The sequence below is a fragment of the Poecilia reticulata genome, chromosome 17 (genome assembly GCF_904066995.2).
Source record: "Poecilia reticulata chromosome 17, P_reticulata-male-v2, whole genome shotgun sequence".
NCBI classification, from domain to species: Eukaryota; Metazoa; Chordata; class Actinopteri; order Cyprinodontiformes; family Poeciliidae; genus Poecilia; species Poecilia reticulata.
In genome coordinates, this window is record NC_088846.1 from 250535 (window position 1) to 278503 (window position 27969).

At 39.1% G+C, this 27969-nt stretch overlaps 1 protein-coding gene across 5 annotated transcripts; it reads right to left on the reverse strand.

Moving 5' to 3' along the window:
* Positions 1 to 27013, reverse strand: LOC103479254 (casein kinase I). 5 transcript variants are annotated; one of them, XM_008433587.3, is made up of 13 exons: positions 26874 to 27013; positions 22440 to 22597; positions 21645 to 22091; positions 19978 to 20047; positions 17849 to 17997; positions 17525 to 17759; positions 16854 to 16939; positions 16651 to 16735; positions 16374 to 16522; positions 12186 to 12266; positions 5557 to 5658; positions 2229 to 2335; positions 1 to 988 (listed from the first exon to the last, which is right to left on the reverse strand). In XM_008433587.3, exons 3-13 carry the CDS (start codon positions 21897 to 21899, stop codon positions 934 to 936), a joined length of 1374 nt encoding a protein of 457 aa, XP_008431809.1. In that variant the 5' UTR covers positions 21900 to 22091; positions 22440 to 22597; positions 26874 to 27013; the 3' UTR covers positions 1 to 933. The 5 variants fall into 5 exon arrangements, with proteins under 5 accessions (XP_008431809.1, XP_008431807.1, XP_008431806.1 ...); XM_008433585.3 differs by having other exon boundaries at positions 22433 to 22597; XM_008433584.3 differs by having other exon boundaries at positions 21645 to 22597.
* Between the last annotated feature and the right edge of the window lie 956 nt (positions 27014 to 27969).

Here is a 27969-nt window from a genome sequence, read left to right on the forward strand (position 1 = left end):
TTTTAATTGTTTTATTTTTTAATGGCATTATCCATCTCTCCATCCTCAAACTGAAAGAAAAAGAGGGAAACCAAAAGAAAAACTTCAAAAGTTATTTAAAAAAAATACATTCTGAGGATCACACTAGAAGCTACAAAACAAACTTGAACAACTCAGAAGGAGAAAAAAAAAATGAAAAGAGAACAGTCTTATTTTAGTTACAACTCAAAGTCAGGGTAAAGCATAAATCTGACATAAACATCTTTTCTTAAGTTCTGAGTTTTCTGGTGGTTGTCAGGGTTTCCCTTGGATGGTGAATGAGGAATGCACCGAGCTCGGCCCGTTCGACAACCTGGACCAGGCCACTCGCTGTGCAACTTCTTTCACCCCAGGGAATAAAAACTATGTGCATCAACTGCATCTCTGTCCATCAAGTCTCTTTATGATGAGCTCGACAAAATGTGCAGCATGATTTCTGTGTGCATGTTTTGTTTGCACACGTGGTCTCTGGGTTCCATGCTTTATAAATCCTCTTGTCTGGATCTCCTGAAATACACTTGTCTTCTGATCCAGTCAGTAAGGAAGAATACTCAAAAAGTAAAGAAATCAGTCAGTCTTCCAGTAGATTAGCTGAATCCAGTCTGATGATCAGCTTGTATAATCTGTCATTTACTCCTTTATTATCCCAACAATAGCTGAATATGTCCACTGCTGGAACAGGCGGCACATTTGATGCTCTGTGGTGAAACGGAAAAGGCCTTTCAATGTCTATACAGCCCAGAGGAAACTAGCAGACCATCTGCTTGTCGCTCCAGACTAACAAGGGAACTGCATGGGTACAGGAGAGGGCTAAACAGAGGAGGAAGAGTTCAAGAAAAATGGCTTGAAAAAGACGTCAGGAAGGGGAATTAAAAGATGACAAAGAAAAGAGCAAAGGTTTCTCTCAGGTCTCTTTCACTTGTGTCTCTGTAGTGCTTTCCTCTTCCTCCTCTTAAAGAAACAGCAGCACCTGAAAAATACAAGTCAGTTCAGAAAGATTTCCACAGCAGCAGCTGCTTTATGCTCACAGGCAACACAACTCCATTGGATTTTGTCTGTCTTGAAGTGAAGGTTCAGGGTAGATCTACTTTGGCCTGTCACTTCAAGACATATCAAAATTCAGTTACATTTAAACAACTTTACAGTTACATCTTTAGGAACTTGCAAACAGTAATTTTATAATCAAATCCACTGATTACATTTTTTTAAACAGTTGGAGCCGATCCAGAGCTGGAGCAGGACTGGTGCTGCAGGCGGGTCTGGGGTGGTCTGATGATCACCTCCACAGCACGATGCACTGATTAGAGATGCCAATCAGAGTCCAGCAATTCAATGTCAAGTTTTAGGACCACAATTCAATTCAGAAACTGTTTTTGATTGAGAAACCACATTTTTCTATTCAAACGGTCCTGAGATTCTGTTTAAATTATGTGACTGACAAGAGGAAAAAACAGTGTAGGGGGAGCAAATAGAACAATTATCTTTTTACATTCTATAAGGTTCTGCACTGTATCAAATCTCATCCATTTATATTTAAACAAAAATACGTTTGTCCTTAAAAGTCTGTCACTTAAATTACCAGTATTTGGTTAGCTTAACTTCCCTGCTTTTTCTTAAATAAAAAAAAACAAATTACTCAAAATATAAACAATGGCCGAGTAGGAGCAGCAAGGACGTACATCTTAAACAGATTTTAAAATAGATTTTTGATTATTTTTGAATCAAATCAAAATTGCCAGGAGTAGGATTTGCAATTCTCTATAGAATTGATTTTTTTCTGCGCCTCCACCACTTAGGCTGTAATTTATGCAAAAGGAGTAAATATTGAGTACATGGACAACCTTTTCAGTAGTCCTATATTTCCTGATTTAAAGTCCTTATTAATTAATTAACTTTGGAAATTAAATTAACCCCTTAGCCGTCATGACACCTGTGTTCTCATGGATCTGTTGATTAACATGGAAGCGGTTTGAGGGTGGCAGTTTAGGGGTTAAAGTAAAAGGAAACCAGCCAATAATAGTTTTTCTACAAAAAGACAATTGTTCAGTAGTTGTCTCTTCACAGAAACACAAAAATGTGATTCATCCTATATAAACATATCAACATAAATAATCAATGACAATCTAAACAAGAACATAGGAGGACGACCACAAAGGAAGAATCAAAGAAAGTACGGACTGAACAGTGTGTGTATATGAGTGTGTTCTTACTTTATATCATCAGGAACTTCAACCTCTGCGTTGGCTGTGATTGGTGCATTAGAATGTCCCGCAGTAGGATCGTCTGTATTCAGCTCTCCATTGGTCGAGTTCATCACCTGGAGGACAGAATTTTTGGAAAATCTGGATGAGCACATCATCTCATCCCTCTTATACTCAGTGGCAACAAAGCAACATGGTCAGTGCAAAAATAAAAAAGCAATTCTGCCCATCATTACCTGTGAAACTGGACAATAGAGCATGCAAGAAGCAGCAACTAAACATGATCAACAGTGTTACCATGGAAATCACTACGTGATGTCAGACATCAATAAAGAGTAGAAGATTTAAGGTGACATTGAACAAACAATCCTTCAGTTTCTTTGTAATTAAGATCAATCAGTAACTGTTGCTTTTACTAATACGAGGCATGCAGAGAAAGTGCTGTTCCAGCAGAAACATCCTATCATTATAACTCAAATACTACATCTCTAACAACTGAAATACTCCACCAACACAAGCATGACGTTCTTCCGTTTGTTCAGCAAGAAAGGTTGGATGACTTAATATTGACACTGAAGGAAAAGTGCTTTATGCATTCAAACAAATTATCCTTTTTGATCTTAACGGACTCAATAACTCTCAAAGTGAACACATCCTTGCTAAAATGCCAGGTTTTAAAGTCCTTTCCAAATTTCTTCCACATACAATGCAGCAATACCCCTGTACAAGTGGAGTGAAAAACAAATCTGATATCTGGAATCTGAAGCATCTAAAGGAGCTGATGCAGACATTAACGTCTTACTTTTCTCTAACTTAGAAAGTACTACTGGTTCAGTTTCCTTTTTGTATATCTGCTCTGTCTCCAACACCCAGTCAGTCATGGCAGATGGCTGCTCATAGTGAGCCCAGTTCTGCTTCTGCTGGAGATTTCTTCCTGTTAAAGGGAGTTTTTTCCTATTCACCGTCACCATATGCATGCAGGGATTGCTGTAAAGTCAACGACGCAATGCAAGTGACTGTCTGTCTCTACTTGCTTATGCTACAGAGGTGTTTTATCTTCATCCTTATACCATATTAAGGTATATTTTTGTGGTTAGTAGTTGCCTACTAAAATAGGCAAATATAAGCATTTTTAGAGGGGATCTCAAGGCCTTGAGAATTTTACCTTTTTGTGGGCAGATATGGACCATGACCTCAACACTATAGATCCACTGTATTTTCAACAGAGGCATGTCAACCATTCATTGAGGCTGCTACTTTAAAACAGCCACTTTCTGCCGCAAGAAAGTAGAGAAAGGAAGACTAAATGTATTATGATAAATTTGATCTGTTCACAGTTTCAATCTCTGTTACAGAATTAGACTTGAAAATTCAGTTCAAATTCAAAAATACTTCATCAATCTCAAAGGGAAATTAAACGCTGTTGCAACTCTAATTATCCAAGGTTCTGCAAAGAGTTCTTGTAGATGCTAATGGATCTCTTGTAGCAGTCTGTATTACTACAGATCTGAAGAAGCCTCTGACTGAAGACTCTCTTCTTTGCATCATCATTTCCAGACGTTCCACCGTCATCCCCAGAGCAGAACCAGCCTTCTTTATCAGGTTGTTGAGCGTTTTTAGGTCCCTGGTTCTGATGCTGCTGCCCCAGCAAATGATTATTGTTCAGTCTGTTGTCCAGATAAACACCGACTCCACAACCACTTCTTCTCTCACGATGGAAATAGGGTTTGATCTAACCCTCCTCCTGAAGTCTACAATCAACTCCTTTGAAGATGGGATGGTTGTTCCTTCCATGACACAAAGCATTCCACCGGGTCTCTGTACTCTGCCTTTTGTCCATCTCTGATTCACCCGACAAATGCAGAATAATCGGAGTATTTCCGCAGATGATAGAAGTTGGACTTTTGCAGGAAGTCTGATATGTACAGAGTGAAAATGAATGATGAGAGTACAGTGCCGTGTGGTGCTCCTGTGCTGCTAACCACCTGCTCAGTCATGCAGTCCTTCAATCTCACAAACTGTTGTGTCTCATAAAATGTTGGTAGTTTTCTGGAAATGTCAGTTATGAGAAGGATTTAGATTCTTACACAGAGACTGATGCTAACAGTAATGCTAACAACATTAACCACGAAAACAGAACCATCATTATTTAGATATTATTATATTAAAACCTTGTTACATAGCAACTGATTTCTAACTCACTATAAATAATTAATGATGATGTTAAAAAGTCGGCCATCCAGGAGGGACTCAGAGTAGAGCCGCTGCTCCTTCACATCGAGAGGAGCCAGTTGAGGCTCGGGCATCTGGTCAGGATGCCTCCTGGACGCCTCCCTGGTGAGGTGTTCCGGGCACGTCCCACCGGGAGGAGGCCTCGGGGAAGACCCAGGACACGCTGGAGGGATTACGTCTCTCTATGGCCTGGGAACGCCTTGGGATTCCCCCAGAAGAGCTAGAACAAGTGGCTGTGGAGAGGGAAGTCTGGGCCTCCCTACTTGAGCTGTTACCCCCGCGACCCAATCCCGTATAAGTGGAAGAAAATGGATGGATGGATGGATGGATGGATGGATGGATGGATGGATGGATGGATGGATGGATGGATGGATGGATGGATGGATGGATGGATGGTTAAAAAGTCTCAAATCAAACTTTGAATGCTGGTAATTTGTACAGAGAAATCAGGTGAGAGCATTCCCAATGCTGGACATTGGAAATTGGTCATAGATCTCTGATTGATGCATCATTAGTTCGGTTTCATATCAACACATTTCACTGTTATGTTGCTGACATAACAGTGAAATGTGTCATGTTACCGACACCAATGTTTCTTTAATGAGCTGGCCATTTAGTATAGAACAACAACACTACCTCCAGATGTTGAGTTTAGTGTTTTTTTATGATTAAGTGATTCATAGGTGTTAATGTGTAGTTGCATAAACTCTATTCTTTCTAAAATTGTACAAAAACGAGACAAAAATCCTTCCAAGAAAAATTTTCCTCTGGCTATTTCTCAGGACCACTTCAAAAGATTTACGCAATAAATTGAGAAAAGTCGACATAAAAGAAAGTTTACGAAGTAATATGAGTTAATATCTGGGCAGAAAAATAATTGTGGATAGATCAATGATATGTGGTGTGTGCATATATATATATGTATATATACACGCACACACACAATTCTGAATATCTGTAGAAACACCCCCATCTGTAGGGATAATTTATTATGCAAAGACACTACCTCACAGTCAGCCTGACTCCAGACATAAGAGGGTCATGCAGACAGACAGAGGAGGCAGACAGACAGAAAGCCAGCAGAGCTAACCCTTCCTCTCAGTACCTGGACAGACCCATCCAGCCTATCAGCAGTGAGGTGGGAGCCCAGCAGCTCTTGGTTGGTGACTGGAGTGGGTTGAGACTCACTGCCTTTCCACTCTGGAGACTAGAGGAGACAGGAGGGCGATCCCAGGAAAACAGAAACGTATATGGAGGAGACACAAGAAAGAGGACGATGTAGATGAGTTAGGAAAAGAGAAAATGAAGACAGAGGAGTGTTGAATAAAAGTGAAGCAAAGGAGTCGAAAGCATGAGGCGATGAAACACAAGTGAGACAGGAGAAAAAATTGGAAAAAGAAAAAAACAGTGAGTTCAGAATCAGTATTTGGTGAAAGAGACACAGGAGGAATTCAGTACAGTATGTTTGCACTGATAAGTGTTCATGTGTGAAGCTTCATGCAGAACACACTGGAGGTTCTACAGGTTAGTGAACTCCCAGCTGTGCAGTGCCAACTCAGTCAGAAAAGTAAAATGGGGATGGAATGACTGAATGCTCCAGGCTTTGGGTTTATCTAAGACCCAGTTCTTCCTTCACCTTCTCACATCCAGTACCGGTCCCAACACCTACACCCTCACAGAAACACAACGACTGACAGAGATGGGAGAACCTTCATGGTCCCAGGCTGGAACAACAACAGACTATCCAACTGTCAGCCACCTGATGCAGCCCATCCAGCAACATTCAAAAAGCCTGCCTCTTCAATGCAGATCCAGACACCCCCCAGTATAAGGAACTGTAATACACTTATGCGGCAACAGGACAGTAAACCCAGCAGATGCATTACTGCGATGGCGCTGCAAACGCATGTGGGATGCGTACTCCAAAACACACAAACACAAAAATCAAATGCAACAGAAAAACTCTGCAAACAAAAAAAATGCTGCAATAACAGAAGATTGAAGCAACAATCTGCAACCACCAAAACAAATGCAAGCCAAAAATGCTGCAACCACAAAAAATGGAAGCAAAAGGGAAAGTGCAGCAAATGGTAAAAACAGCAAGTATAAAAATGTCCTAACTCCACACCAACAGAAAGGCTCCAGACCACTAGGGGGTGGAGACAAACAAACCATATGGGACCAGGACCACACTCTCAGTAAAGACAGGATGTATAGAGGAAAGTTGGAGGAAGAAAGAAAAGGTCTGTTATATTCCATGTCTTATTCAAACATGCAGCTTTCACAATATTATAGAACAGCAGCATAATTACATAGTTAATATTACCTACTCCACTTTACTCCTAGTGGTCTGGACTGCTTCTGTTTTGTGAAGCAAGTTTTTAGCATTTCATATTTGCTGTTATTTTTACTATTTTGCTTCCATTTCCTGTAGTTGCATAATTTTTTGTTGCATTTATTTTTTGTGTGTGTGTTTTGCACCATTCAAGCATTTGCTGAAAATTTTGCTGAATCACATATCATGCCACACAAGCCTAAGCACGACTACTTCCACTGCTAATAAAGCTCTCATGGCAATTTGCACTGACCAATTTGCAACTTGCTTAGGAAGGAATTCAATCATTTCATTCTTTGAGTTTTGATACTATAAACCAGTGGTTCCCAAAGATTTTCTCTGCCCCCCTATGGATTACAATAACCCCCCCCCCCCCCCCCCTCCCCCACGCCACCCCAAAAAAGAAAAAGAAATCAACTGAGCACACACATTGTTCAACCAGACATAAACCTATACACATATTTTGTTTTCAAACTTATTTCACATTTCAGGTTGCAACAAAACACTACAAACCATCTTTACAATGAAACACTTTTGTGTAATTGTTTTTTTTTTTTTCATTCATCCATACTGCTTCTTGCGTCAGCCCCCCCGGCCCCCTGCAATGGCACTGCACCCCCCGTAGGGTTGTTAAAGGATATGCTACACATTATTTGGCCACACTCTCCTTTCTAGATGATCTCTCCTTCGCTACCAAGTATCAGTCAGTGTCAGACTTCAGATTCTTGAACCAATAAAAAGAAAAGCTTTGGACAAGCAGTCATTACCTTACACTTCATCCCCAAACACAGACATACAACTTCAATGTAAAACTACACTAGTTATACTAGTTAAACTGAGGGTTGCTTTGAAGCCATCTTCAGAGTGAAGGTCAGAGGGAATCCATCACAGCTGGCTCATTCTTGGTTGATTAAATCCAGTTTCTCTGATATGGAAATGTTTGTAGCAGGCCGTTTATCCATTAATGTAAAGGTTGCTTAAAAAGCCGAAATAGAAATTCTGAACTTCAGTTATAACATGGAGGCCATTTTATGTTTTGAATGTTTACATTATTTTCTGGGTTTGTGTTGTTTCCCAATTTGTCCCTGATGCTTTTCAGTAGCTGTTGACAGCAATTTGCTTGTATACCAAGTAACGAAGGAAAAATCTGGTGTCTCATGTTACTATCTGAGGTCTGGCCCACAAACTGGCATATATTTGTTCCCTAATATTTTAATCTGAAAATTCAAGATTCAATTTTCTATTAAATAACTTTCAAAATACAAAACATAAAAGTTCAATGAAAAAGAATGAAAGAAGTGCAAAAGGAAGGAAGGAAACAGATGAGGAAATCAGATTAGTACGACAGTATAGAGAAAGAAGGAAAGAATTCAGGAAAGAAAGAAATGACAGAAGGAAAGAGACAGGAAGTATATTAGGAAGGACATTGAGACTAGAATGGGGATGCAAACATTTTTCCATACTCATTTCTCAAAAACAGCTAGACAGGTGAGGTTCTATGATCTGGTATATAATCAATGTCTATGAAAGGAGCAGAATGGCTCATAGAATGTCAGACTGGCACACAGTGGCCAGGTCCAGCCTGACCAGTAACCAGCTTTACTGGGTACCTGTGCTCAACAAAGACTCATCACAGACTTTGACTCAACGTTGTTGTGAAATAAGAGAAGAAAAAAAAACAAGGCAGAGAAACAACATCAGCTGCCAGTTAATAGCCACTGAAACTACAACTGCAGGTAACTGCAGTTGGCATCTGATGTTTGTAGCACAATTCTGTGTTTCAGTCCTGAGGATGAGGAAAAAACCCATGAACACAGTTCTAAAAAAAAAAAAAAAAAAAGAAGAAGTTTTAATTAGGCTCCTTGTGAGAGCTGGGAAAGTTGAACAATTAAATTTTTTAAAGGTTTGTGTTAGCTCTAGTGGCCTTTATTTGAAAGTAGTTTGACAGGAAACAGGGTAATGAGAGAGGGGGAAGATATGTGGCAAATGTCGCCAGGAATTGAACCTGCGACTACCGCCACGAGGACTAAGGCCTCCATACGTAGGTCGTACTTTGCCCCTTGCGCCACCACAGCACCCCCAGCAACAATAAAAATTTTAAAAGATCTTTTGAGTTTAGGAGTGGAGAGGCTCTTTTGTTTCCCCACTTCTTGCATAATGTCAAGAAACGGAAACGTACAGGAAATGGATTACTGAATGAATGTTACTGTGAGCATTTTCACAGCCACTGAGAGCCTGGCTTGGTGACAGAAATGCCTGCATTTGGATTTATCGGTGACAAATTTTGATCTAAACCATAGCAGAAAGACTTTCATGGATTATAACTGACTGAATTTTGCACTAGGTCAGTCATAAGCACTGTCTGACAAAGGATGCAGGTCTATGTGAATAAGACCTGGTTCAAACATCAAGATTTAAAAATTAAAAAACTGAGAGACCCTTCACATGGCGATAAAAAAAATCTAGCATTTAGTAGGTTTGGTCGTACAGTGTGTGATGTCCAGCCGCAGGGACACACCCAGCGGGACTCACCCTGGATTTATTCATGATAAGATTTCTGCTGTTTGGAGCTTGTGGATTCCTGGATAATCAACAAATTTGTGACGGACTTGGTCGAACTGGCGAACACTCGGACTGTTGGTGTGGACAGAGACGAGGACTCTAAAACTCACCAACGTGATGGATTCGATCTTGGAGAAGTTGCTAGTTTCGGTTCAGTAGAACGATCAAACTAATTTGGATGATTGAAAACTGAGATGTATTGGAGAGACTTTAGGGAAGATTGAAATATATAATCTACCCGACCTAAGAAATTCTGTATCTGAATTGGCTTTCCCAGTGTGGTCTCAGAAGGGCTGCATATTTCTAATCTCCTTGAAGATATCTAAACATAAGACTCCTTCCCACCTCACCCCCTCCTGTATCCATGGAGTTGCGAAGCTGGAGCATTCAGAAGGACATCATGCCTTGATAACAACACCTCTATCGGACTTTGCCAGGAGCCTCAGCAACCTAGTTTCATGGCCCTTTGACATCACTGCCTTCACTCGTGTCTTTGTTTTGCCCTTTGTTTTGTCTGAATGTTGCCATTTGGAGTTAGCATGTTCTCCCTGTGCATGGTGGGTTCTCTCTGGGTACTCCGGTTTTCTCCCACAGTCCAAAAACATGACTGTCAGGTTAATTAGTCTCTCTAAATTGTCCGTAGCTGAGAGTGTGTGTGTGCATGGTTGTGTGTTCTGTTTGTCTCTGTGTTGCCCTGCGATAGACTGGTGACCTGTCCAGGGTGACCCCGCCTCTCACCTGGAACATTAGCTGGAGATAGGCATCAGCACCTCCCGACCCCACTGAGGGACAAGGGTGTACAGAAAATGGATGGATGGATATACTGGAACTATTAAATCAAATTCAGCAGCACTGATAATTCCAATAAACAAATGTTACAATTATTAATCTGTGGTCTGTGTTAAAATATTAGCATTTATGGGCCCCTGAAGCCCTGGGGGGCCTGATGGAGCCACTAACTTAATTTGGATTAAACCCCCACATTTGTATTAACTCCCACATTTTTTAAACTGCGGGGCACGGTATGGATGAATGAAAAACAAAACAAAACAAAAAAAACAACGATGAATGCTGTGCACACTGTGTGCGCTTGGGGGGGGGGGTGGGAGTTTTGTATATAGGGTGTAAGAGGGAGTCTCTAAGAATCTCCCGAGAACCCGCCCACCTGATGTGTGTTATATGGACACACATCGTATAACAGGAAGTCACAAAACAGAGGAATCCTCTAACTTGCTGACCAGACTGCTGTACTACCTACGCTAGCGCACCGTTGTGTTTTTGTTTAGTTTTTTTGCTGATGTCACTAGTTAGGCTGAACAAATTTGGCACTGTCTGACTTAGTTACCATGAATTAAGATGATTAAAAAAAACAACATTTTTCTTAGGCTCCATTGAACCTTAGTTCGGCATTTAGAAAAATCTTACTGATCAAAGTTAAGCAAGTCATTCTTGCTGAAAAATAATAATGGAAGCCAGAAGGAGAAATGAAAAAAAAACACAAAGCATTTTTAAGCACAAAGTTAAAGAAACTCTCTGAAGCTGACTGATAAGCAAAATGAGACAGAATAGTTCTATATGAGCAGTGCAGTGTGTCTTGTGTAACTACTGTACCAAAAAAAAATCTCTTTTTTTATGGTTTACGAGAAATGATGGTAAACCATGAACTAGAGCTACAACTAAGGATTCTTTTAGTTATTGAGTATAACTAAACATAATGAGAATACAAAGTAAAAAAAGAAAAAAGTACCGACTTAATTATAAAGCTACTCATTTAAATGGACAAAATGATGCGACAGATTCAACTTAAATAAAATTGTGACTTAACATGTTCGTCTTGGACTAGCTTTACAAATAGTGCTGCTGGAACAAAACGCAGTGTTTAAAAATAGGGTTTCTTAATGGGGCCATCAAGCTCCTTGCAGACTCAGTGTTCTGACTATCTGTCATACCTCGTCAATCCAGCATACCTTGTGATAATGGGCATGCACACATCGATGTTACGTTTTTTATAAATCCGTCATACCTGTAGAAGTTTTATTTTGTGTGTTTTATTTCTCAGAAGTTTACGGTAAATTTAAAAAAAAATTAAATAAGAAAAATCTAGTTATTTCCACTCCAGAGCAACACCTCCAGAAAGAGCTGTTGCTCTGCTTGTTGCCTAACAGTTTCGGTCAGCATCCAGCGTTATTCATGAGCTTTTTTTAGGACATATTCCGTGCAGTTTTCTAAAGAAGTATTAAAATATTAAAAAGGTAGATTAGCTATAGGGACAAAATATCCCGCGGGAGACTAAATTTGTAGTCAAACAGTATTTGTAGTAATAGTGACGCTAAACGGGACTAATGTCTTGTTTACAGTATGGTAACGATATTGGAAACAGCAAAAGTCACTTATGTTAATGTGACGTAACATCGATGTGCACATGACCACAAGGTATGCTGGATTTACAGGTACGACAGATAGTCAGAACACCGACCGTACGCTGCGGCTCCGCCACCCATTCTTCTAGCGCCGCCCTGGGATTAGCGCTCGCTGCCCAGACTGACTCTCAAAACTGGGCTACTCACTGGCTTTGAGTAAGCCGATGAGTGACTAAGGATTCTTTTAGTTACTGAGTAACATATCAATTATGCAGAATGCATTTATTCTTTGTACAGTTTTGGCTTAATTACTGCTCTGAATATGTTGTTCTTTAAGCAAATGGCCTAATTTTGAGTCTATATGCTCCAGTTAATGATTAATCGATTACTAAATTAGTTGACGATTATTTTATAAGAGTTGTGCCCGTCTGAGCACAACTCTTACCGGGTTCTGTATTTGTTCTCATGAGCGTGTACCTGGTTTTTGGTTTGAGGTGCTTTCTCCCGGTTGCTTGTCTGAAGTGGAGTTTCAGTCGCCACAGGACCAATAGGAGTCGGCTAAACAGAGAGCAGGAGGGAAAAATCACGCTGTTACTGTGCAACTTCAGCTGACAACATGATTATTTTTGTGTAAACAGAGGGATGCTGCAGTGATGCAGGGGTAAAGCTGCTGTCACAGGTTTGAGTCCCGCATGCTTTCCCCTCACTCATTGCCCACTTTCCTGTCTGATCACTCTCATATAAAGGTCACTAGAGCCAAAAAGAAACCTTAAAAAAAAAAAAAAACTAACACAGGCCTGCATATCACTACAGGTATTTTCTGTTAGCTAGAACTAACAAACAGTGAATATAGTTTATTTTGATTTCACACACTGCCAAAAGCTTGGACCAATCCAGCTCCAAGAAGCTTTCCAGGAACACAGAACTACTTCCAAAGGCAAAGAAGAAGATTCCAAAAGCTGAATGTTAATCAAAAAGTGTTGGGGCATGTTTATCAGGCTGATGAGGACGAGTCAGGTTTATGCAGGGCTGTGCAATATGGCTTACAAATAAAAAATCTCTGATTTATTCATGCCAGTGCAGATTTAATCAACGTTTTTCTTGCTTTCTTTTCTAATAAAAATAAATTATAAATGAGAAAAACTATTTTCAAAAAGGGGCTTTTATTTCAACTATTGCTTCTGTGAGTTTTACGACACAGTACTGAGGCCAGGTCAAGAACTTTTGTGTAATTACAAGAATACAGTCATAATATTAGCAGAATAAAGACACTTTTACCAGAAAAACATCTTAAAATTACGAGGAAAGACTTGTGGACTGTTCCTCAAACATATGAGGTCACAAGTAGTGACAGTACTGCTTCTACCTGGTAGCCCTGTACCTTCACATTTTCATATTCCTGACAGACTGCGATGGAGCTGAATATTTTTTTAAAAATTTTTTTTGTCTTGTTTTGTTTTCTAACTTTTCTTACATTGTTGATTCATCATTTTGTTGATTCATCGGGTCTCTATTGTTTTGGTCTGTGTAGCCCAAACATATGTTCAAAGTATATCTATTCAGGGCAATTCAATCCACTTAAAAGCATAAGATTTTTGTTGAACACCTGTTCTCTGGAGGCCCATGTGTGGAAAACTGAAACAAATGTTACCATAGCAAAATGTTTGTTTTTGGCCCTGGAGAGGATAAGTTATATAACAAAAAACAAATTAGACACATTTTGAAAGATCTGGAGTATATTCTGTCATTTTCTTGGAGGGTAATAATATTGAAATAGCTGGCTGGAAGAATGAAGGTCTCTGAGAGATGATTCCACCCCTACTTTTTTATGTATCCATTTATTTTTATTATCTTTGATCTGCTTTCTTTTTTGCTGCCCAGATGGTGCATTATATTTAATAGCATTGTACATATGTACAGTGACAAACAATAAATTCTATTCCATTATGTCAACATGATTGGCCATATAGGTTTAGGATATTGTAACAATGAATAATGTCCAACTAAGTGTTGTCTCTCTATAGCCACGTGAGGGGCATTAGGTTTGCATCTTTCTTATGGATCATTATCAAAACTTTACTGTCACTCAAATGTATGCTCTGGGCATTTTATTCTCTTGATTTTGTATGTGCCTTTGAGTTCTGTTTGTGTATAAAAAACAAAATACTTTAATAAAAAGAATTACAAAAAAAGGACATTTTAATGAGAAAAAAGCAGGGGTGAAAGTTAGGGGGTACGGTAGGGTACCCCTAAAAGATTTAGCGGGGGTACGCAGTACCTGCAAGAGAGGGGAGGCTGTTAGCTGTAAAGAATCAACGGGTTCACTCTGCAGCAGTGAGTGCACCACTAATCAGCCGTGACTGATTAGTTTTTCAAGAACAATCTAAAACACGACTTAATCAGTTAATAACTTTTTTCCCATTTCATATCGTTTCTGAACTGTTCGTGCTTTGCTAGAGCAGCGGTGCAACATGTGGATCGCAGAAGGTTTTGAGTCGATCTCAGCATCAGGTGACAAACTGAACGCAGCCAGGAGGCTGAGAGCAGCACGTCCTCTGACTGGGTTAAAACCTTCAGAACTTTATGAAAGAACAACAACAACAAAATCAACAAAACGTTTTCAAATTAATGACCCAACAATAATAATAACCTCATTAATTATTGTTTCAACAAGGTGTTGCGCAATTCGGTGCGTTTCGGTTCCATTACCAAAATAAGAGCAGAGCAGGAGTTTAAAATGAACTAATCAACCACCGCTGTGTTCAGGGAGCTTATTAAGAATCACAAAAATAAATATCAAGCCTGAAAACCTGATATCGTAACGGGCTAAATGTTATGTTTTTAACGTAATCTCTGGTCGGCTTGGAGAGCACAGGAGGTTGCCATGGCAACGGGTGTGTTTAATGACAGAGATGGAGAGTAAAAAGGTAGGAGTGGTTTAGAGTTGATCACCTGTTCAGGTTGTTTTATCTTTGTTTACCTTTGCTGTGGCTCATCACAGCTGCTGTAGTTTCTGAACGTTCAATAAACGACAAACTTGGACTAATTACCTTGTTCTTTGTGAGTATACGTCATTTACAACAAACATTAAACACGGTAAATATGTTTCATTAAGTATTTAACAAACAAATGGTGTCTACCGCGATAATTATGTGAAATTAAATTGTCTAATATAAAAAAATTGTTTGGTGCTGTCAGGCTCAGAGTCTGAGGCTTTTCCTTAATCAAACAAATTTTAGTTTTTGCCTCTTATTTAGTGGAAATATTGATGTTGATGAGATTTTGTCCAAAATGTTAACCTTTTTCAACCTTTATAGCTCCACTATTGAAAATGAGGCTCTAACTTTCACAAATGACATTGAAATAAAATCTAGTCCAACATCTGGTTTGAGGTGATTCCTCTGGAACCTGTTGGAGGAAAAATATCCCAACTTCAGAAGATGAGCTTTAACCTAACAGAGCTCTGTGGTTCCTCCTGTCAGTATGAGAGTCAGGGTGAGGAGGCGCCATGTTAGGAAGAGAAGTGGAAGCTGCAGGATCTTCAGAACAAACAGGTCATGATGCTGGGCTACTGATTATCCCTCTGTCTGGACACAGGACCAATAGAACCAGTTTAAAAGCTAAAATGAATGGTTATATGCCAGACATGGAAAACTGGGATGACTCCATGCCGTGATGTTCAGAGTTTAGGTCACATGGCATCTCAAGGTGTCAACATTGCAGCCAGTGGGCTGAAGGAAATATAGATTTATTTTGTAGCAATTCAAGAGCTACCAGCTTTTACCGCTTCGCGAAAAAAGTAATCAGCACAGAAACTCCAAAGCACACAAAGAAGCAATATATATATATATATATTTTTTATTATTATTATTATTATTTTTTTGTCATAGTACCCCCAAGAATTTATAACTACTTTCACCCCTGGAAAAAAGCTTCAATCTGTCATGACCATCTCAGTCCAATGTCCTGCTTCTCAAAATAATTTCATGCTGGTGTGTTACAGGATGCAATATTTCCTTATCTGTAAAACTTATACTGAAGTATAACTTCACAAGATGCTCTACATTCCTCTTTAATTTTTTGTGCTGGAGTTCTCATTATTACTTCTTTATTCTGGTAATATAGTGACTTCATTACTGTCAGATGACTTAAAATATAAAAATATATATATAATAAAAGAACATCTAAACTTGGCCCTAATACTTCATCATAAAGTTGACCTGAATTCAAAGTCCAAATAATAGAAGCTGAAAAACACACTTTGTTTTTACAAAGTGTTCACTTTGATCTATGGAAACCCAAGGCGTGCATTGGTGAAAACAATCCTGATATTCCACAAATAACACCAAATATTTGATTAATCAATAATTTGATGCATCACCCAGCCCTTTATGAAAAGATTTCTGAGACGGAGACAGATTTGAAAAATCACGTCCCTCACCCTGAACTATACTGAACCTTCTGACACTTCCACAGTGGCTCACGGTGTGAGTGCTTGCTGCTGAATGATTTGAATCTCTGTCTACCTGAACCCAATCAGATGACCACAACACAGCTTCCACACTGTGCTGAACTCAGCAATGATTGAACAGAAAACCTGCAAGAAGATCTCATCAGAGTAACCTACTGCATGAAAAGAGCACAGAACACACACTTATCACTAACCAGTGGCTTTCCGGTCCAGTCATACTGATAATCGAAGATGTATCCGTTCCTGTCAAAGAGGTCTGTGAAGAGTTTCCTCAGATAGTCGTAGTCTGGCTTCTCGAAAAAGTCCAGCCGCCGCACATATCGCAGGTATGTGGCCATCTCTTCTGTTGTTTTCACACAACGGAAATTCACACACATGCAGTCAGCCAGCGGAATCTGATACTTTATCACAGTAAGCAGTGAATAAAAACTGTTTTTGGCAACAAACAGACATCTATTTATAATTACAAACCTGGGAAATTCTCACAGAGCACCTCTATCGGCGTGTCTCGCTTCGTGTCTCCTATTTTCTGATAGCGTTCCTTCAGAGTGTCGGCCTAAGGCAGAGAGGAGAGGAAATAATTCAGAGGAAGGTTCCACATAAAACCTTGCCATGGATTAACGGCAAATGGTTCAACTTAAAAATAAGATGAGCACTAATTGTTTTTTTCTTACCTTTAGTCCTTGCCATGGTAGGCTGCCCCGCAGAAAGTACATGAACATGTGGCCTAAAGCTTCCAGGTCATCCCTTCTGCTTTGCTCTACAAAGTCAGGAGTTAAGATGAGAGAAATAAACCTGAGCAAGGATGTAAAGCTGAAGATCAAAGCCTGAATAAAATTAGAGTTTGCTCTATAAAACACTGACAGGGTTTTTACAAACATCTGAAAATTCTAGCATTAGAATCAAAAGCAGCTTAACTGATCAGGATTGTGTGAGCAAACTTCAGTTTTCAAGTGCACTCAGCCTGCACACAAAGTATAAATAAATTAACTTTAGAGGAATAAAATAGAGAATAAAGAAACAATATGTACAAGTATTTACAACCAATTTGCCAATTTTTATGAAGAATGAAAAAGAGGTGGCTCTTTGAACCTTCTGAATAACTAAAAAACTGACAGAATGAACTATTGCTTCTAAAATCATAACAAATGAAGGACTTAGGTTAAAAAAAGACTCCGTTTTGAGTCTGGCCTTCAGGAATTGAGACAAAATTATTAGTTTGCATCACTGATTAATCAGTTTGCAGTGATTAATCAATAAGCAAAACATGTGCCAAAACATAAGGCACATGTTTTGATCACCACATCCCATGAGTGCATACAAAAGCAGTCATAGGAACACTTACCTTTCCCCAAATGTGTATTGATGCTCATGTATCTGGCAGTTCCAGTCAAACTCTTGTGTTCTCTGTATGGAATATGTTTCTTTGTCTCAGGGTCTATGTATTCTTTTGCGAGGCCAAAGTCTATGATGTGAATGGTGTGTTGCCGTTTGGAGCCAGGTCGGCCCACCAGGAAGTTCTCAGGCTTCACGTCTCGATAGATGAGGCTTCTGGTGTGGACAAACTCCATTCGGGTTATCTGAGGGAGACGACGACATCGGCACCATTTACAACAATCAGATACGAGCTGTTTCTGAGGCCTGAGACTTAAAGAGCTAAATGTCTTACCAGCTGTATGGCTATCATGAGTACAGTTTTTAGAGAGAAAGTTCTGTCGCAGAGGTCAAACAGGTCTTCTAGGCTGGGTCCAAGCAGCTCCAGAACCATGGCATTATATTTCCCACATGGTCCAAAGTAAAACACCTGAGGTACGCCCTCTGGAGGACCAGCAGAGGAAAACAGGACAACTAAACCATCAATGGCTTTTTAAAAAAAATAAAAATAAAATAAAAAGACTTTCAGTACACCACACTGAATCTCACTAGAAGACTGAAAAAGGTTAGCCTGGTAAATACCAGCCACTTCTTTGTCCAGAGAGTCTGGGCTCTTGACTGTTGAGAAGCGATTCCTTCCTGGAGTGTGGACTGTGTGGAACTTTGCAATTCTACCCACTCAATAACCTATGTAATATGCCAGTTAGACGTTATGAAGCTTACCAGAAATCGCCTGTGCACTTAATAACCATCCGTGTTATTAGTTCAGTGTTAATTCAATAGTTGGAAGCCTGACCAACACAGACTGAACAACTTCCTTCACTTCTGCTGCTCCCACTGCTGTTTTGGACTTCAATTCCAAAACAGTGCAGGAAATCAACATCACCATTCACAGCTTCTTATGTTCAGTGTTTGGCCTGCTAGAAAACCTTGCGGAGGCAATCCAAGTGAATCGGAGAAATCCAACACTGTGCTACGAAGAGAGATTGGAATCATGCAGAATTGCATAGGAAGGCAATGGCCAGGCTAAAAAGAGTAAGGGTCATTAACAACAATATTGAAATCTAAAATTGTGGCTTAAATTTAAATGACTTTGAAAGTTTAATTTTACAAAAATAAGAAGATATGAAAATTTTTTGAAGATTTTCACTTCACCATCACCTCCATCAGGTCAGAAGTATCCAACCAAAAAGTAGAGGGAAAAACTAACTGTTTTGAGGCTGCATATCATAATAATTACAATCTTAAATAGTTCCATCGCTGCTTTTATACTTGGCAGATTGCAGTTTTCTGGCCAATCGCCGATTACTGATCTTTAAAAAAGAAACCTGCCAATAATGATTTTGGCTGATACCATTTTTTTTTGTTTTGTTAATTTTGCCAAACATGCCGAGTTGGCAACAGTGTGAATACTATTGTTAACTGCAAACATGATCTGGTCTCTCATAGCAGAGCAGAAGACGACGGTGGTTGATTTTTATATCTTTGCCAAGGGAGATAAGATCGGTGGATATGATCAGCTTCAGATCTAACATCTAAGTATCGGCTGATCTCCCCAAATTAAAGACGTGCAAAAGCTTGTTAAGCTTTGTTAGGTTTTGTGGGCTCCTTCTGATGGCCAACAATACTTTGGTGACTAAGAAGAGTTTACGGTTTGATATAACAAAATAACATGTTTTCTGTGTCTGCTCTCTTCTCAAACCCAGTCAATTGTGGCAGACAGACGCTCACACTGAGCCTGGTTCTGGTTCTGGTTCTGCTGGAGGTTTCTTCCAGTTAAAGATATTCGATATTATGTGTGCTCAATCCTTAAATATATGCAAACACCAACAAAAGTTAGGGAAATTTGGATTTCCCTAACTTTCAGAGAACGTTCAGAGAATATGACCTTCTCTGAACGTTTGAATGCACATGTTCAAGTGTTCAATGTTTCAGTTCTTCTTGCACAACTTGCTCTTCTATAATAAGGAGCTCAATGGGAAAATTCACAACAGCAGTTTCATCAGTAAATCATCAATACATTTTCAATCAGAAGTGGTGTTTGAACAGTCCTCTTCATTGTGATCTTTACATTCCGATATCATGAGGCCAAGACGGCACCAACAACTGATGAACCGTACCTCGGCACTGTGAGGTTTCAAACAGGATGCTCTCAGACCAACTGACCACTGAGCTTAGAGCGTAATCAGCTGGTTACAACAGAAACTGGAACAGTCACAGGAGGGTATAGACGTGACACCCCTTAGCTGCTCAAACCTGGCACTTTAAATACAGATGACACTTTTATAATATATCATTGCAAAGTAAACTTTTGACATTTTCCATAAATTTCACCCAAAAGCATATACCACATTTTGTGAGTGGTGTATGTTCATCCTTAAAAACTAAAAACAGATACACCTACAAGGTATTGTCATCCCTTACCTGAACTTCCCAGTTGTTTGTAAAAGCGATATTCTAGATGTAATTGTGGTGCTCGGGACTTGATGGGTTCCTGTGAAAGGACCAAATCAGAATCAGAATCATCTTTAATGAATCTTCATGAACAGCACTGAAACCTGTCCAGTTAAATCCAAACCATTGTGAGAAAATCACAGATGTGATTCAGTCCATCTTCAACTAAGCTCAGCATTGTACATGCTGAATTATGATTTCAGCTCTTTTCACAATTGTGTTTTATTGGCACTAAATTCTAAATTCTTTTAATTTTTGCCAAGAAAAACAAACACAAACTGAAATGCACATAAACAAAAGACAGCACAACCACAGAGCAATATTGCACTGGCAGCAACATACTCTGAGGTTAGTTTTCTCTTTTATTGCCACGGACTCTTTTTTTGGGAGGGATCGTCATGAATCACTATGAAAACAGACTTAAGATCATTAGTCCAATTTATTAAAGCCAAATAAGTGATAACATTATTTAGGAACAACAGAGAAAGACCAGTGCTGTAACACAAGTGGCCCCTGGCAAAAAGGAAGTGGCCTCTTCCTTTTTGCTCCTACATAAGCTGTGCCCTAAAGAGGGCATTACCCTGTGAACTTTACGTGTGTGTGTATGTATGTGCATGCAAACAGCTAAAAGAAACAGATAAAAAACTCAGAATCATTTAACCGTAACACTTTAGATGGAACAAGACACTTTGTCAAGTTGGATGAAATCACGAACAGCTCTAAATACCACCAGCTTTTGGTCCAAAACTTTCACCTGTCTGCTGGAAGTTCATGATAAAGAGAATTTTCTATTCAGCATCACCAGGTTCAAGCATGCGTAGGAATAGAAAAGAATGGCTTCACCAGAAGAAAATGAAAGTATTGTTATGGCTTAGTCATAGTCAGAACTAAATCTGACAGAAAATCTAAGGGTTCAGATGAAGTTGGCTGTGGACAAGAAATGTCCTCATAATGTGGGATTTGGAGAATTTTGGTGAAAGGGGGCTAACGTTACAAAGCCTAGAATGCTGACATACTGCGACTGAAGACTGGATGCTGAAACTGAATGCAAAGTTGTTTCAACTATGTATTTGTCTCAGGGTGTGCACCTTTATGTAGTTAGGTTACTGGAGCTTCATGATTTTGTGCCTTTTTTCCAGAATAAAGACACTGGACTCCCTCCAAGGAGTCCAGTCACACTTATCAAGTCAGACAGGTGACTAAGAATTTATTTAAAAAGTTCTAGAAGTATTTTTCTTTTTCTTTAGGTATGTGAAAAACAGGAGACAGGGCAGCCATCTTGACTCTACCTAATCAATCAGGACATCAAAGTGGCAAGTAATTCACAGCCAACAGAAAAATAACTCTCATCTTCTTGGGATAGTTAAACTACATAAACACTCAGCACTGGGGTTCTCATTTATAAGGAAATTACTTTATGTCTTTAATATCTGTGGACTATTGACCAATTCTGTAAATATTTTATTTTATTTTTTTATTTAACATTTATTTTACCAGGATAAAAAAAACATTGAGATTAAAAACCTTTTTTTCAAAAAAGTCCTGGCCAAGAGGAAACAACAAATGCACAACTGTAATGTATTGTATTTAACTATATAAAAACTTTGTTATATACACAGCCTGAAGAGGATTGTTACCAGTTTGATGGCCACATATTCATTGGTGTACAAGTTCTTTCCAAGTCGTAGTTCTCCAAAGTTCCCACACCCGATCTTCTTTCCGACCCGGAAATTTGGCCCAACCATCAGAACTCCTGAGCCGGAGCCAGCAACTCGGCCGCTGTGTCCTGATCTTCCCCCTGCCTTCCCAGACATCCTCTTCCCATCCTCAGCCTCTCCCTTCCCACCTCCTCCACCACCTCCTCCGCCAACTCCACGCTTGTCAAAGTCCATCAGTTTGTGGTAGCCTGGCCTCTCCACGATTAGGCTGATTCCATGCACCAAAACAAGGACCAAAACTACTGCCTAGCGGCTTGATTTCCAGGTCTTTCAGTGATCCAACTCAGAGACACACACTTTGGCTTTAAAGGGTGAGTTGAATTAAAATGTGGAATCTTGTCCGACAATGGTATGGATACAAGATGACTAAAAAAAAAGAAAAAAGAAATGGATTGGAGTTAAAGAACGGGATCTAAAAACTAATAACTTTAAAATTATTTGAGAAAAACAGAGATGGTAAAAAGCATATTTGACTGAAAGTGCATCAAATTTGAAGAATACAGTTTGAAGAGGCACAATTAGGAGTGACTTTCTGTCCCCCTTGCAGGGGCCAGAGATGTTAAAGGAAGTTGAAGGACTGATGTGCAAGGATATGAAGCTAGCCAAACGCTGGCATGCTCTATAAAACGAGAAGGGTGCCCTTGTCTAAGGCTTAGACAAGTCGGTCCAGCATGTCAACACTCAGTAAAGGAGTTCAGAGATTTCACCTCTGACCTTCAGCTAGGATAAGACCTAGAGCTGCTATCTGACTTCCTGCCATACGTTTCAGGAACCGAGCAGGACTTCAGGACCGGTACCAGCACCACTACTTGGTCTATAGCACCACATAAGGTTTTGGTCCACGGCTCCAGAAATGCGGTACACTGGGAAACCTGAAAAAAACATACAGAAATAGATGATTTAGTCCACTCATAATGTCATGGATTTTAATATTCAAGTAGTCAATGATTGATCTGTGACTTTATTAAAAAGATCAGCCCATACAACAAAATTGATTATTTGTGTTTTGAAAGACACCCAACAATAACATAACACTCCCAGTTGAGGCCTGTGTTTATACGCTGCCACTGTTCATACATGCTCTGTGTCAGAATCAATTTCTCTGACTTAATACTTTGTTTCACTGAACACATAAACTCTGTGGTGCAGAGACTACATTATATGTTAACTACATATGAAAGCAGCCCGTTTCTGCTGCACAGTCTTTAAACTGTGTCCACTTTTATCCACATTCAGCCTTTTACTCATCTTCTGTATCTTATCTACATAGAATAACGTCAGGCTGTGAATCTATTAGAAAGATGCCTGAAAAGCAGTGATATAATTTGCTTTATCTCACTGACTGACTTTGTGAAAAAGTCTCAAAGTTAACTTTTTTTTATTTAAAAAAATAAGTCCCAAGGAAAGATAAATGTACATAACAGAAAAAATACATAATATATGTAAAAAATATTTCATTTCCCATTGGGATTAATATATATTTAAATTTAAATCTGCAAAAATTGGAACAGGCAGACGAAACCTAAAAAATAAAAAATAAAATCAATATTAAAGATCAGATGTAAAATTACAAACAAGCATTTATAGTGACTATTAGTGTCCTTTATATTATGGTGATCGTTGAGCAGGAAGCTGCTCTGTGGATTAAATAAATACTTTTTTGTAGAGATGAGCCGATCAGGTTTTTTCCTGCCGATTCCGATCACCCATGAGGGCCGATCACCGATACTGATCACATAATTATTATGTTTTTTAATCAAAAGCACTACCGGTTACATTATGTGGAAAAAGGAACCAAAATTCACCTTAATTTAGACAAAAAGTTGTTTTTAATAACTTTTTCCAAGAAAAAAAACAAAACAGGCATTGTGCAAATTGTACTGCTATCAATAAAACTATCTTTAACAGACTGATAACATATGGAGGCTCTGAAGAGGCTAAATAATGCAAAGAGCCAAAATAAAACCTCTCAACATTGCCAAAAAAAATTTAAGTATAAAACTTAACATTCAAAGGCAAATACAGGATCCATTACAATAAACAATCCTGAGTTACTGAATGAAAACTTCCTGTTAGCATGGCGGCTAGCTGATTACTGCTAGTTCTGAGTGGCTGTTTCTGACTGAGCAGAGTAATTATGCAGAACAGGGAGGAGATGTTGTCATGTTAGGACAGCGAAAGTTTTAATACGTATGTAAAATGTATTTTTTTAAGTTAGATGCTGCAGCTTTAAGCAGAGGTTCGGTGTGAGAGTCACTACCAGGTGGAGCAGAAGCGGCGCTCCGTCTGTCAAATATCACTACCTGTAGCGTAGCAGCGGTTCAACAGTGAGAACAGAACCAGCGTCTTACATCGCAGCTCCAAGACTTAAATAATTTTATGGGTTATTTGTTTAGCTTTCTGACCGTCATGCTAATAATCCAGGTGAGTGTTTGTAGCTGTGCGCTGCTTTACCTGCTATCTGATCCTCCATATGTCTTTTTTACTGCAGTGAGCCTCGATGTAGCCAAACTCCATCAAGTATGGCATTGTTTTTATGTCGTATTAGCTTCGTTGTGTTGATGTATTTTGACGTGCTTCAATTTTCCGCCGCAACACGCAAACTTCCCCATTCACTCAGTGCGTTATAGTTCAACATCGCTTAGGATTTGTTGCTGCGCGTTTGCGCAGTGTGAAGGAAAGAGGAGACCAGCTGCACAGGCAGGCTGAGAAATGAGATGCAGGTGATCGGTATCGACAACAATAGCCAATGATCGCTGATCACCGATCATACACTTTTTCACGGAAATCGGCCCGATTATGATCGATCGGCACACCTCTACTTTTTTGATGTGTTTTTGACCTATGTTGACATGTGAACGACTTCTTCAGGAGAGTGACTCTTTAATCACTGTAAGCTTAGTGAAGCAAAAACTGCAAACAAATTCATAAGGGGAAAGTATAATCAACCCAGCCTAATGAAAGGGCAAAGGAGAAACAAAAGTCTGAAGAGGAAGAGGAAATGTCTGAGACAGAAGTTGAGTCTGTCAATGCATCCATGCTGATGTCATTAACAGAATAACGTGACTCCTGTAGGACGCAGTGACACCAGCATAGTAACAACAAGCTTCCCTCCCTCACCGTTTATGTAATTTATCAAAATGCTTAATGAAAAAAACAAACAAACATAAAATATAAGTTTTGTCAGATCATCAACAGGTAATGGTATGGGTTATTAATAGATCAAACAAAAATCTGAGGACGAAGGCAGCAACTAGTTAATTTTTTAGGGAATTCTGTGCATAGAAAATAACTACTTTGTAAGAAAATAAAAAAAGCCTCAACATTGCAGATGTATCAGCTCTTTGCTTGAGAATCTCAACGTTGCGAATGAGGGAACCATAATCAGCTGAATTTAATAAGGTGGGAAATTAGGATGCTTGAAAGTTAACAAAAAGCAGGTAGACTAAAATCAGATTTCATATTAAAATGTCAAAAAAAAAACAACAACAAAAAAACGCTCTTTGGTTAAAGTTAGATCTAAGCCTTTAATTATACCCTTCAAAGCAGGTCAGGCTCTGTTGTTTCTGCCCTCCCACTGCAGCCTCTGTCAGATTGAGCAACTCACAGGAAAACAGATAATCAATGGTGTTCTATGGCTAGTGTTAAGGAAGGGTTAGACACGTTCACTCTCACTACATGGTGCCCCAGCACAAAAAAACAAACAATAGTCGAATTAGGAGATCTCATATAAATGTGGCCTAAATAAAAATAAAACAGCAGATGTTTGTGCATCATGCTTATTGCACAATCTTCAACACAGTCTAAGGTCCTAAAGTACAGTAAATCAGTGTAATCTTTTTGCAAAAGAAAATAATATGAAATTATATGAAAAATACATTAAGAATATAAAAAATATACAGCTTAACTAATTTCTGTTTAAAAGATGAGCAGGAAAACAGACCAAGACATTAAATTATTATTATTTTTTAAATCACCTCTAAAAGGTGGTGAATCTTCCCACTGTGCAACGCCTTGTTATCTGCTGTGTTTTGCGTCATGGCCTCCACTGAGCTGTCAACATGGAGCCAAGCAGTGGTGGTTTTATGTGTAGTCTGCATTCAGTTAATCTTACGCCTACATGAGAGCACAAAACCTCAAAAGCAAAAGTATTTTTTCCACAGCATGCCACTGGCTCAGAGCCTGACCCACATTACTGAGCAGAAGATTCAACAGATTCAACAGCACCACAGGAGAAATGTCATCAGCAGAGAGCAAAACACTCTCACCTCTTATTCAATCCTTACATTCACTTTTGTCTAGGAAATCACTGGCAAAAAAAACTTGCACGTGCTGAGCAGCAATGGCGCACTGCTTGATTACAACCTATACACAGAAACTAATGTATACGTGCAGCTCGGCGCTGAACTGAGTCCCTTCCATTGGTGATCAGAGCTCCTGATGTTCAGGGGAAATACTGAACATCAACATGGCCTTGGTTTACCACCCGCACTCCAATGAACAACTGGACTTCATTACATCCTAACACGACTTAATAGGAGAACCAGCGCGCGCACCAAAGTCAGACGTTTCGCATCAGCATGTACTATTTTGTACTTAGAGACGAAAAGTTTGTGCTATGAGCTAATGTTAGCTGAACACCTAAACATTAAGGTTCAGCCTGGCTACTGCTGTAGGCCTGCTCTTAACATTTGCTACTTGTTTATTCATTAAACCCCGTATTTATTGTGTTGTTTCACGGCAAACTACACAGAAAGAAAACAGCACAGGAAGTTGAGTTTTAGGCCACAACAGTTTCTGTGCTTGGCCTGAAGATGTTAGGATTCATTGAAACAAATTTAAAGTCGCAGTCTGGAGAAAATATAGCGGCAAAAATGACTCACGGTTCCGCAAGGGAAGACAGGAACCATATGAAAAAATGGCTGTGAACTGCTTAGCTGGATAACTATATTATCAATCATAAAGCTTTCAATAGCTTCTGAGGTAGCAGTGAAACGTAGCTTGTCAGAACCTACCAAATGCTAACATGTTAGCTAGCTAGCTCACTAGCTACCGCTGAATTTCTACCTATAATACCTCATCATACGGAAACACAACGAACTCACTCCTGCCAATACATTTAACCAGTTAAAAACAAGTCTTACATACCTTAACTGATCGTGTGTGTTCTTATACTTCCTGCTTGACATTAACTATGATAGTTTTCTTCGACTCGTTTCCCTGATCATCTCTTTTACTGTGCATGTTTGGCTAACCAACTACAAAGCTGCGCCAATGGCCTAACGCTGTTTGCGTAGATACAGTTGAAAATGTCGGTCCTGAGAGAAAAACCGAACGTAAACGTTCCTGAATAAAATCTGCATACATTTTGCGTACCTGCATGTGTGAGAAAAACAGTAAGGCACAAACTGTTTGAAACTTTTTTTTCCACATCCACGGATCTACTCGGGAAGTTTTTTATATTAATGTATTGGCTCATTGTTCTTGTATATTTATTTGAAATAGAATAACCGCGAAAGAAAATAATGTGCTTTTGTATACTGTAAAACTTAAAATATTAAATTAATTTCATTATCGGAACAATTATTTAGATAAGTACATTTGATTCCCAATCGGATATATTTTATGGACAGAAAATCACTTCAATTCAAAAATATTTTATCCCAAAAGAAAATTAAATGTTGTCATAACCCATATCAAATAATCTTCAGAGTTGTTGTGTATGCATACAGCACAACTATTACTGCTTGTTTATTCCTAGCCAAGAAAATCTGCTTAAAAGAATAAGTCACTACATACATTTTATTATCATTAGCAAGGGACAAACACAATTTAAATGTTATTTTTTAAACTAAAACTGACTGAAATGCCATGTTAAATTAAAAGAGAGAAAGGGAGAATCAAAATGCAGACAGTGTTTCACCAGGACGCCTAAAGTGAGAAGCCCTACTTCTCCTTCCTTAGACAGAGTTTGGGGGAGAAGATGGGAGCTGATCCTATGAGAGGCCTCATGGGCCAAAACTTACAAACTCTCACATGTTCTATCAAACTCTCTTACTATCAAACTCTTACATAAGACAGTTTAATAGTATATATGCTTTCAAACTCTTATCTATAATATCAAAATTTTATGAATTTTGAATCAATGAAACTATAAAAATTTTTTTTTTTAAATTCCCTTCTCACCCTCCGTGGGTGGTCTGATTCATCCTCTGAGCTCAGGTCCTCTACCAGAGGCCTGGGA